The 11,681-nt window shown below is 35.5% G+C and overlaps 2 protein-coding genes and 1 pseudogene across 5 annotated transcripts; 1 reads left to right on the forward strand and 2 right to left on the reverse strand.

Annotated features, from left to right (window-relative positions):
• Nucleotides 1-642: 642 nt before the first annotated feature.
• On the reverse strand, nt 643-3,714 carry LOC108113481 (intraflagellar transport protein 20 homolog). 4 transcript variants are annotated; one of them, XM_017224067.2, is made up of 2 exons: nt 3,266-3,714; nt 643-804 (listed from the first exon to the last, which is right to left on the reverse strand). In XM_017224067.2, the coding sequence occupies exons 1-2, from the start codon at nt 3,641-3,643 to the stop codon at nt 802-804; spliced, it is 381 nt and encodes a 126-aa protein (XP_017079556.1). In that variant the 5' UTR covers nt 3,644-3,714; the 3' UTR covers nt 643-801. The 4 variants fall into 4 exon arrangements, with proteins under 4 accessions (XP_017079556.1, XP_017079554.1, XP_017079553.1 ...); XM_017224065.2 differs by having other exon boundaries at nt 643-816; XM_017224064.1 differs by lacking the exon at nt 643-804 and adding an exon at nt 1,085-1,328.
• Nucleotides 3,715-6,700: 2,986 nt separating this feature from the next.
• On the forward strand, nt 6,701-8,329 carry LOC121530413 (annotated as a pseudogene).
• Nucleotides 8,330-9,444: 1,115 nt separating this feature from the next.
• LOC121530419 (intraflagellar transport protein 20 homolog) lies at nt 9,445-9,908 on the reverse strand. Its single transcript, XM_041819494.1, has one exon. The coding sequence runs from the start codon at nt 9,835-9,837 to the stop codon at nt 9,445-9,447; it is 393 nt and encodes a 130-aa protein (XP_041675428.1). The 5' UTR covers nt 9,838-9,908.
• Between the last annotated feature and the right edge of the window lie 1,773 nt (nt 9,909-11,681).

Here is an 11,681-nt window from a genome sequence, read left to right on the forward strand (position 1 = left end):
CAAAGCGCAGGCATTTTCTGCATCGGAGAGGAAGTGGGAAATACTCTCGTACACGCACTGTTTCGTACCCGATTCGCAATATTTCTGGGAGTTTGTGTGTTTCAAATGTTATAATGATCAATCCGGCTTCAACAAGAGTGGTTGCTGCTATCAGAGTTAGTGTTGCGGTTTTGTCGTTTCATTATTTTTTTTACTTCGCTTACTTTTTGTGGTTTTAGTTCTTGTAAGATAGTTTTTGAGGTTATTTTTTTTTTTTTTTCTTTTTTTTTAAATTTTTTTTTTTATTTTATATAATTTTTTTTTTTTCTTTTTTTAATTTTAATTTTATTTTTTTTATTTTATTTTTTAAATTTTTTTTTTTTTTTTTTTTTTTTTTTTTTTTTTTTTACATCACTCGACTATAGCGTTTTTTCTTATTTCTGTCGCTAACAAGCACTTTCGGGTGTCCATATTGTTCACCGACTTCGGCGCTTAATTTACTTGAAATTGTTATCAGCAAAGTTTTGGCTTCGCCTTCTTTTGTCTTTCAAAAGTATTTTACAAGCATGCGAAATTCCTTTTATCAATTTCATTTACAATAATTCAAAAACTAAAAAAAATGTTAACCGAACCTCCCAGGAAAAACATTTATTTTAATTAATATTATATTAACTTTTATTTAATCTTCGAAGTAGAAGAGACACTATTCACCTCGTTATTTTATGTCATATTCAAAAGATGTACGGGTGATTACTTGGCCCAAAGCTGGTGCTCAATAAGTCAAAAGCAATAGTGGTACTTCCAGTGACGACGATCGATGGCTCACTGCAATAGAAACTGGAGGAATAGAAAATCAAAAAATTTTAAAATAAGGAAAGAAGGTCAACATTGTTTCTATAATTAATCACACGTTACGAATATAAACTTTATTGAAATGCAAATTACCCTTCAAAGCGGTTCCAAAAAATATAAAAACTAGAAGATAAAGTGCTTCATAAAAAAGGAAACCATCAATCATCGGTCTTTGTCATTGAAACCAAGCTATTTTAAAGCTATTAAAGTTTACAGTAAGAATACAGGTCAATTGTAATTTCCTTGTAGCCTGATAATAAATAAATAAAACTAAGTGATTTGTAAATGGTTTAATATAGACTTACGATCAAATTGTTTATTATTTCATGTTGTTCAGTAACGATTCGCTGTAAATACTGCAGCTCGATCTTTAAAAGTTCTAGACTCGCAACTCGCTCAAATACCTGTGACTGATAAACTTCCTTACTATGGTGCTGATTCGTTATGGTTTTAAACCGATTGTAAGTCCCGAAAGCTCTGTTTTTCTGTGTCGACATCTTTTCCAAGAAAATCAGATATGTACCAAAAATCCGATGCAAACTTCTTAAAACTGCTTACATATTTAGAATACTGTTAACAATTACAACAGTAAAGCTGTTGTATCTAACTTGTAGTCTGTAGATATCATCTATAAACAGCCCAACTCTTTAAAGTTTTTCCATTTTAATGGGAGAGTAAGGGCTTTAAACGTAAACCCATTTCTGATTTTTACAGATAATATATTTGCTGACCTTATTTTGGTGGATTTTTATTTAAATTGAAAACTCAATTCCAGTCCAGTTTGATAATAATATTTAATAATTTCATTTTTTTAGCTGCGTATCTGTAATTTCAAGCTAGTACATTCAAAGATTAAACAAGAGTTATAGCATTGGTTTGTCTATCTTCTGTTTCATATCGGACAGACTTTTTTTTTATATCGCTCCGCTGCGAAACTAAAAAATACACCACAAATAGCCGAATGCTATTTTGCCGAAAGACGATCAGATCATGTGCTTTGGAAATGATCAATTACAAAGGGTTTTAATTACTAAGATAAGTGATAATACCGTTTGTTACAAATAAAGCAACGTGTAAGAACGTAAGCTTTGTAACAAAAAAGCCATAATGAGCAGGACTCGGCAGCAAAAACAAGACGAACGTCGGCTTGCATTTTTGTCGCTTTGTCAACTTCCGCTGGCAAAATAAATATTTTGAAACTGTAAAACAAAGTATCGGGTATCGATTATAGCGTCCTTCCCGTTTTATTTCATTTTTTCAAGGAACCAAGACAAACTGGATATTTTGGTATATACACATAATACATATATAATCAAACCAAAATAATCACTAGCCTAACTATCACTATATTATATAAATGAACAAACACAAACAATATTGTGTTGTGTGAGATGGTGACAAAGCCAAACGGATCTTGGAAAGAGAAAAGGGTTTCTCTCTTAGTTTTCTCTCCCTGTTACGAATCTTTTGTTATGTATTCTATTTATTAACTCACTTACATGCAGACGAGAGTGTGCGGTTGTAAATTAAAGGTATAATTAAGGAGTTTTATTATTTGCCAAATCGAGGGGGATTAATATTCACGATAAATATTAAACTCAACCAAAAGTCTTTTTCATTAAAATTTATTCATATAAGGCACACGTGGACAGTGACGTCATTGTCCGTTATTAAAATGGTTTAAGACAGTCACATCACTCGACTATAGCGTTTCTTCTTATTTCTGTAGTAAACAAGCACTTTCGGGTGTCCACATTGTTCACCGACTTCGGCGCTTAATTTACTTGAAATCGTCATCAGCAAAGTTTTCGCTTCACCTTCTTTTTTCTCTCAAAATGCCGTATTTTACAAGCATGCAAAATTCCTTTTATCAATTTCATTTACAATAATTCAAAAACTATAAAAAATATTAACTGAACCTCGCAGGAACAACATTTATTTTACTTAAATATTATATTAACTTTTATTATATCTAAGAAGTAGAATAGACACTATTCACCTCGTTATTCTATGTCAAATTCAAAAGATGTACGGGTGATTACTTGGCCCAAAGCTAGTGCTCTATAAATTAAAAGCTCGATTAAAGATCGATGGCTCACTGCAATAGAAACTGGTGGAATAGAAAATCAAAAAATTTTAAAATAAGGAAAGAAGGTCAACATTGTTTCTATAATTAATCACACGTTACGAATATAAACTTTATTGAAAAGCAAATTGCCCTTCAAAGTGGTTTCAAAGAAATAGAAAAGCTAGAAGATAAAGCGCTTCATAAAAAAAGAAGCCATCAATCATCGGTCTTTGTAATTAAAAATAAACCATTTAAAAGATATTAAAGTATACAAAAAGGATAGAGGTCAATTGTAATTCCGTTGAAGCTGATAATAAATAAATAAAACTACATAAGTGATCTGTAAATCGTTTAATATGGACTTACGATAAAGTTGTTTATTATGTCATGTTGTTCAGTAACGATTTGCTGTAAATACTGCAGCTCACTCTTTAAAAGTTCTAGTCTCGCAACTCGCTCAAATATCTCTGACTGATAAACTTCCTTACTCTGGTGCTGATTGTTTATGTTTTTAAATCGATTGTATGTCCCAATAGCTCGTAGTTTTTCTATATCGACATCTTTTCCAAGCAAATCAGATATGTTATAAAAATCCGAGGCAAACTTCTTAAAACTGTTTACATATTTAGAATACTGTTCGCACTTATTCTTATACTTTATTCTATTATCAGTAAAGCTGGGGTTTTCAACTCGTAGTCCGTAAATATCATCTATAAACAGCCCAATTCTTTGAAGTTCCTCCATCTTAATGGAAGAGTAAATTAGAACTGTTGCGTTTCCTTTTGATATGGTTATGGATTCGTTGCTATTGACAACATGTATATCAGCCTTATACGAATAATAACTAAACACTACTTTCGTAAAAATGTTGGCTAAAAATATACGGAAAAAGTCAAAATAATCATATAGCAATTATTAAACCCAAATATTTAACTTATGTTTATAAATAATATAAAAGGTTTGGGCAGAAGTGGAGTGAACTTTAAAATGAGACCCATTTCTGATTTTTAAAGAAAATAAATTTACTGAACTTATTTTAGTGTATTTTCTTTTAAATTTGAAAACTCAGTTTGAATAGGCGTTTTAGAAAAAAATGTAAGAATTTTAGAAAAAAGGAGGAAGTATACACAGACGTTTGGATTATATAGAAAAAGCCCCCGCTTTTTGGTGCATCACATTGAGAATATAATCCTTCTGCAGCGACAGGCTTGCGGTCCAGTTCGAGTTATAGCATTGCTTTGCCTATCTTTTGGTCATCTCAAATGCGACTTAAAGATTGAACAAACTAAATCCCACATGTGCCCTGATACCATTGTAATGGTGATTGGAGGGGTACTTAGTTTTACACCCGTTACTCGTAGAGTAAAAGGGTATACTAGATTCTCTGAAAAGAATGTAACAGGTAGAAGGAAGCGTTTCAGACCCTATAAAGTATATAAATTCTTGATCAGGATCAATAGCGAAGTCGACTGAGCTATGTCCGTCTGTCCGTCCGTATGTCCGTATAAACGCTGAGATCTCAGGAACTATAAGATATACAAAAATGAGATTAACCATAAAGATTCTTGAGGTCCCTACGCAGCGAAAGTTTGTTACAACATCTTGCCTCGCCCACTATAATGCCCATAAATCACGAAAACTAATATCACTGAAATATCAGGAACTATTAGAGCTGGAAAGTTGAAATTCAGTATGTATTATATAATCTTTAGATGCCAGCGCATCTTATAGTGGTACTATTATCCGGTCACACCCACCCATACGCCTACCAAACTCAAAAGACGGTTTCGCATTTTTTAGAAAAGCTGATATCTCGGTAACTATAAGTGATAGAAAGTTCGGATTGAGCATGTAGGTTTTTATGATTCTCCCAATGCAAATTGTTTTTTCCGATCAAGCTACGCCCAACTATAAGAGCTAGAAAGTTAGGTTTAAGAGATGCCACTGCAACTTGCCACGAGGTTTCATCCGGCCACGCCCATTCTAACGCTCACAAACCGCGAAAAACCGTGGCGTCTATAATATTATTATGAATGCCTCGTTTGACCTTGTATTATCTTTTTCTTTTAATATCTATTGATTTACCAAAGAGTTTTTAAATCGGAACATTATTTCGCTACTTATGAAGAAATTTAGGCTATAAGGCCTCACATGGTTTGTGACGTCACTATCAATTACTCAACATGCTTTCTCCGACAATAGGTGGCGCCTTGTGAATTTTGTTAATTAATTAAAATTATGTAAAACAGTAACGGGAATCTTATAGTCGCGGCACTCGACTATAGCGTTTCCTCTTGTTTTTTGTTATTTCAAGGAACCAAGACAAGCTGGATCTCTTGGTATATACATTATATTGCCACCAAAAACCAAGGGACCCTCCAGAACTGGAAAAATGTCCTTTGGTCCGATGAGACAAAGATTGATTTGTTTGTATGTGATGGTAGATTTTATGTTAGATGCCCAAAAAACACAGCATTCGATCCCAAATACACCAAAAGGACGATCAAACATGGAGGTGGCAATATAATGCTATGGGGATGTTTCTCTGCTTCAGGTGTTGGTCCACTATATTGGATACAGGACAATATCTGTGCTACAGACAATTTAAACATAATGATGGATGTTATGTTAACATATGCCGAAGATGAAATGCCTTTGAAGTGGGATATTATTAAGGATAACGATCCAAAAGACACATCGTAGCTTGCTAAAAAGGGGATCCTGGACAATAAAGTCGGTGTTATGGATTGGTCAGCTTAGTCACCCGACTTAAACCCTGTTGAGCATTTGAGGGGCATTCTTAAAAAACGTTTAAGTGGTTTTAGGCCAAAAAATAAGGAGCATTTGTGGAGAAAGTCCAGGAGGAGTGATACTCCATTAAGCCAGCAATATGCTCCAATCCTGTGGAGTCTATGCCTCGTAGGTGTGCTGGAGTTTTAGAAATATCATGGTAATGCAACAAAATATTAAACCTGAAAACATTTCATTAATTTTGCTAAGCTAGTCAATTTGGATGACGATAAGTCAGTTCGTTTCTATTTTTATTTCCAAGTCAAAAACAAAGCTAAATGAATAAAGTTAAATGCATTTTTGTTTTTTAGTATGTAAGATAGATGTATATAAATAAAAAAAAAAAATAAAAATATCCACTCATCACCACGTTCCTTATTAAAAATACGTATTCAAACCCAAAGTGAAAAATCGTTTCTATTATTTTTTCCATCACTGTATTATACTTATGGTTATATTATATATCCATAATCAAATCAAAATAATCACTAGCCTAACTATAACTATATTTACATAAGAGAATTTTGTTAATTTATGTTTTGACTGATAAAATTTTTACTGGGTTTTCCCAATTCTTTGCAGCAAATACTGTTAGATAGCAAATACACAGATAAAAACGAAGAACGAGAAGACACAATAAGCAAAAACTTTTCTGAAAATAAGGTTTAATTCTATTTTATCTTTACTCATACATTCTGCAACAGTGTGAATTTTGAGGTGGCGTATTGAAAATGCAAAAGTCACAATGATACATAAACACAAACAATATTGTGTTGTGTAAGTGAGATGAGGACAGAGCCAAACGGATCTTGGAAAGAGAAAAAGATCTCTCTCCCTGTTACCAATCTTTTGTTATATTCTCTTTGCTATTATTAGAGTGTTTTATTATTTGGCAAATCGAGGTGGATTAATATTTAATATATATATATTTTTTTTTCATTTTGTATGGAAATGCCGGTCTCGGTGCTCTGGCTCTCGGTTTTTCGGTTTCATTACCAGTTTTCTCTTCAATCGACGTAGTCGGAGTTTTGTTGGGTCGCGTTCGAGTGGCAATGACAGGTATTCATCATTAGAGGAGAACCAGATTCCAGCACTTAATCATGACGGACAGATATGCCAATGGAGTCACAACCAGTCTAGTTGAGCCCACAAATGGACATACACCGTCCGGGAATCCCAGCGAGGGAGAGGAGAAGATTGTCCTGAAACGGAAACTGACACTCATCAATGGAGTGGCCATTATAGTGGGAACCATCATTGGATCGGGCATCTTCATCGCACCCACTGGAGTCTTCATATACACCGAATCCGTGGGAAGCTCCCTTTTGATTGGTTGACTTGTGGAATTCTTTCAACAATCGGAGCTCTTTGCTACGCCGAACTGGGAACGAGCATTACCAGATCTGGAGGGGATTATGCCTATCTGCTGGTATCCTTTGGACCCCTAGTGGGCTTTCTGAGGCGTTGGATAGCTCTGCTTATCATCCGGCCAACCACGCAGACCATAGTGGCTTTAACTTTTGCCCATTACGCTGCCAAACCATTCTTCCCGGATTGCGATCCTCCACAGAATGCAGTGAAACTGCTAGCTGCCATTTGTCTAACTCTGCTCACGGCCATCAACTGCCTGTCGGTGAAGGTTTCTATGAAGGTTCAGGATGTGTTCACAGTGGGCAAGCTCCTGGCCCTTATCATGATTATTCTTGCCGGACTTTACTACATGGCCACGGGCAAGTTGGAAAACTTTAGCAATCCCTGGGAGGGTATTTACAGTGCCCGCAACATTGGCTATGCCTTCTACTCTGGTCTGTTTGCCTTTGGCGGGTGGAACTACTTGAACTTTGTAACGGAGGAGCTGCAGGATCCATACAAGAATCTTCCGCGTGCCATTTGGATAGCCATGCCCCTGGTCACGGGCATCTATGTTCTGGTCAATTTGGCCTATTTCGCAGTGGTCAACAAACCGGAGATGCTCAGCTCGTTGGCCGTGTCGGTGACCTTTGGTAACCGAGTGTTTGGACCTCTGGCTTTTATGGTACCCATTTTCGTGGTCTTGAGCACCTTTGGAGGCGTGAACGGAGTACTCTTTACCTCCGCCCGACTATTTGCAACTGGAGCTCAAGAGGGGCATTTACCAAAGTTTTTCCAGCTGTTCCATGTCAAGCAACAGACTCCCATTCCCTCCCTAATTTTTACATGTCTGATGTCGCTGCTCATGCTGCTTACGGATAATGTCTACCAGTTGATCAACTATTTCAGCTCAGTACTCTGGCTTTCAGTAGTGGCCAGCATAGCCGGAATGTTGTGGCTTCGGCATAAGAGGCCCGAATTACCACGCCCGATTAAAGTCAACCTTGCACTGCCCATTATCTTTATGGTGAGCTGCGTGACGTTGGTACTGCTCCCCAATATGGAGGAGCCAGGTAATCTCTTGATTGGTATAGCCATCACTTTGGCAGGCATTCCGTTCTACTACGCTTTCATCGCCTGGAAAAAGAAGCCCAAGTGCTACGGAAGATTGTCCAACTCCGTGGTGGAGATTTGCCGGGCCATCTTCAATACCACAATAATCGAATCGAATGAAGCGATAAACTAGATATATATATGTATATATTACCCACCCGTATAGAACTTGTGCATTTAGTTATATGAGTATTCGAAAACACTGAAAACATGTTAAATTTTAAAACAGTTTTAAGCGAACTCTCCCCTGCCCCATTTGTATGATATTTTCGCTAGGCAATTGGCATTCCTCACAACGAAATCGGCATTGATTAGAATTTAATTTTTAAAGTGTATATGTATGTATTTATTTGAGATAGCTCTTCGATTAACAGGTTTTATACAACCCAAGGCCTTTTTTGGCTGACATCCCACTAAATTTTATGGTTAGGTGCCACAATCCTAATTCCTTTTTTAAACACAATCAGGAAGTTATTGAATGCGCTTTGATGGGAACAAACTATATAAAACTGTGACTTGTTTAGGGAAGCTACACAGCAGTACAATAAGCAACATATTAATGTTTTAACTTAACCGCTTAGAAAATAAATGTATTATTGCAAAAAAAAAATTAAATTCACCCAAAGTCTTTTTATTTATCATTTATTAGATATAAGGCACACATGGACAGTCACGTCATTGTCTGTTATTATCCAGCAGTAGTATACGCTAGCAAGCTAGACAATTGTTGAAAGACAAATAGTTATTTTAAAATGGTCTAAGACAGTCGCATCACTGGACTATACACTTTCAGGTGTCCATATTGTTCACCGACTTCGGTGCTTAATTTAATTGAAATTGTCATCAGTAAAGTTTTACGTCGTTATTCTATGTAAAATTTAAAAGATGTACGGGTGATTACTTGGCCCAACACGGTTGCTCAAAAAGTTAAGAGCAATAGTGGTACTTCCAGTGACAACGATCGATGGCTCACTGCAATAGAAACTGGAGGAATAGAAAATCAAAAAACTTTAAAATAAGGAAAACAGGTCAACATTGTTTCTATAATTAATCACACGTTACGAATATAAACTTTATTGAAAAGCAAATTGCCCTTCAAAGTGGATTCAAAGAAATAGAAAAGCTAGAAGATAAAGCGCTTCATAAAAAAGGAAGCCATCAATCATCGGTTATTGTAATTAAAAATAAACCATTTAAAAGATATTAAAGTATACAAATGGATAGAGGTCAATTGTAATTCCGTAGAAGCTGATAATAAATAAATAAAACTACATAAGTGATCTGTAAATCGTTTAATATGGACTTACGATAAAATTGTTTATTATTTCATGTTGTTCAGTAACGATTTGCTGTAAATACTGCAGCTCACTCTTTAAAAGTTCTAGTCTCGCAACTCGCTCAAATATCTCTGACTGATAAACTTCCTTACTCTGGTGCTGATTGTGTATGTTTTTAAATCGATTGTATGTCCCAATAGCTCGTAGTTTTTCTATATCGACATCTTTTCCAAGCAAATCAGATATGTTATAAAAATCCGAGGCAAACTTCTTAAAACTGTTTACATATTTAGAATACTGTTCGCACTTATTCTTATACTTTATTCTATTATCAGTAAAGCTGGGGTTTTCAACTCGTAGTCCGTAAATATCATCTATAAACAGCCCAATTCTTTGAAGTTCCTCCATCTTAATGGAAGAGTAAATTAGAACTGTTGCGTTTCCTTTTGATATGGTTATGGATTCGTTGCTATTGACAACATGTATATCAGCCTTATACGAATAATAACTAAACACTACTTTCGTAAAAATGTTGGCTAAAAATATACGGAAAAAGTCAAAATAATCATATAGCAATTATTAAACCCAAATATTTAACTTATGTTTATAAATAATATAAAAGGTTTGGGCAGAAGTGGAGTGAACTTTAAAATGAGACCCATTTCTGATTTTTTAAAGAAAATAAATTTACTGAACTTATTTTAGTGTATTTTCTTTTAAATTTGAAAACTCAGTTTGAATAGGCGTTTTAGAAAAAAATGTAAGAATTTTAGAAAAAAGGAGGAAGTATACACAGACGTTTGGATTATATAGAAAAAGCCCCCGCTTTTGGTGCATCACATTGAGAATATAATCCTTCTGCAGCGACAGGCTTGCGGTCCAGTTCGAGTTATAGCATTGCTTTGCCTATCTTTTGGTCATCTCAAATGCGACTTAAAGATTGAACAAACTAAATCCCACATGTGCCCTGATACCATTGTAATGGTGATTGAGGGGTACTTAGTTTTACACCCGTTACTCGTAGAGTAAAAGGGTATACTAGATTCTCTGAAAAGAATGTAACAGGTAGAAGGAAGCGTTTCAGACCCTATAAAGTATATAAATTCTTGATCAGGATCAATAGCGAAGTCGACTGAGCTATGTCCGTCTGTCCGTCCGTATGTCCGTATAAACGCTGAGATCTCAGGAACTATAAGATATACAAAAATGAGATTAACCATAAAGATTCTTGAGGTCCCTACGCAGCGAAAGTTTGTTACAACATCTTGCCTCGCCCACTATAATGCCCATAAATCACGAAAAACTAATATCACTGAAATATCAGGAACTATTAGAGCTGGAAAGTTGAAATTCAGTATGTATTATATAATCTTTAGATGCCAGCGCATCTTATAGTGGTACTATTATCCGGTCACACCCACCCATACGCCTACCAAACTCAAAAGACGGTTTCGCATTTTTTAGAAAAGCTGATATCTCGGTAACTATAAGTGATAGAAAGTTCGGATTGAGCATGTAGGTTTTTATGATTCTCCCAATGCAAATTGTTTTTTCCGATCAAGCTACGCCCAACTATAAGAGCTAGAAAGTTAGGTTTAAGAGATGCCACTGCAACTTGCCACGAGGTTTCATCCGGCCACGCCCATTCTAACGCTCACAAACCGCGAAAAACCGTGGCGTCTATAATATTATTATGAATGCCTCGTTTGACCTTGTATTATCTTTTCTTTTAATATCTATTGATTTACCAAAGAGTTTTTAAATCGGAACATTATTTCGCTACTTATGAAGAAATTTAGGCTATAAGGCCTCACATGGTTTGTGACGTCACTATCAATTACTCAACATGCTTTCTCCGACAATAGGTGGCGCCTTGTGAATTTTGTTAATTAATTAAAATTATGTAAAACAGTAACGGGAATCTTATAGTCGCGGCACTCGACTATAGCGTTTCCCCTTGTTTTTTGTTATTTCAAGGAACCAAGACAAGCTGGATCTCTTGGTATATACATTATATTGCCACCAAAAACCAAGAGACCCTCCAGAACTGGAAAAATGTCCTTTGGTCCGATGAGACAAAGATTAATTTGTTTGTATGTGATGGTAGACTCTATGTTAGATGCCCAAAAAACACAGCATTCGATCCCAAATACACCAAAAGGACGATCAAACATGGAGGTGGCAATATAATGCTATGGGGATGTTTCTCTGCTTCAGGTGTTGGTCCACTATATTGGATACAGGACAATATC

This window comes from Drosophila eugracilis, unplaced genomic scaffold (assembly GCF_018153835.1).
Source record: "Drosophila eugracilis isolate 14026-0451.02 unplaced genomic scaffold, ASM1815383v1 contig_1497, whole genome shotgun sequence".
NCBI lineage: Eukaryota > Metazoa > Arthropoda > Insecta > Diptera > Drosophilidae > Drosophila > Drosophila eugracilis.

What these genes read in the sequence shown, in the direction of transcription:
- LOC108113481 (XM_017224064.1), bottom strand. Translation starts at nt 3,643, where the DNA reads ATGGAGGAACTTCAAAGAATTGGGCTGTTTATAGATGATATTTACGGA. An exon ending in ACATAATAAACAACTTTATC is followed by an intron (nt 1,329 to 3,265) that starts GTAAGTCCATAT and finishes TTCTTGGAAAAG; the next exon opens with ATGTCGACACAGAAAAACAG.
- LOC121530419 (XM_041819494.1), bottom strand. Translation starts at nt 9,837, where the DNA reads ATGGAGGAACTTCAAAGAATTGGGCTGTTTATAGATGATATTTACGGA.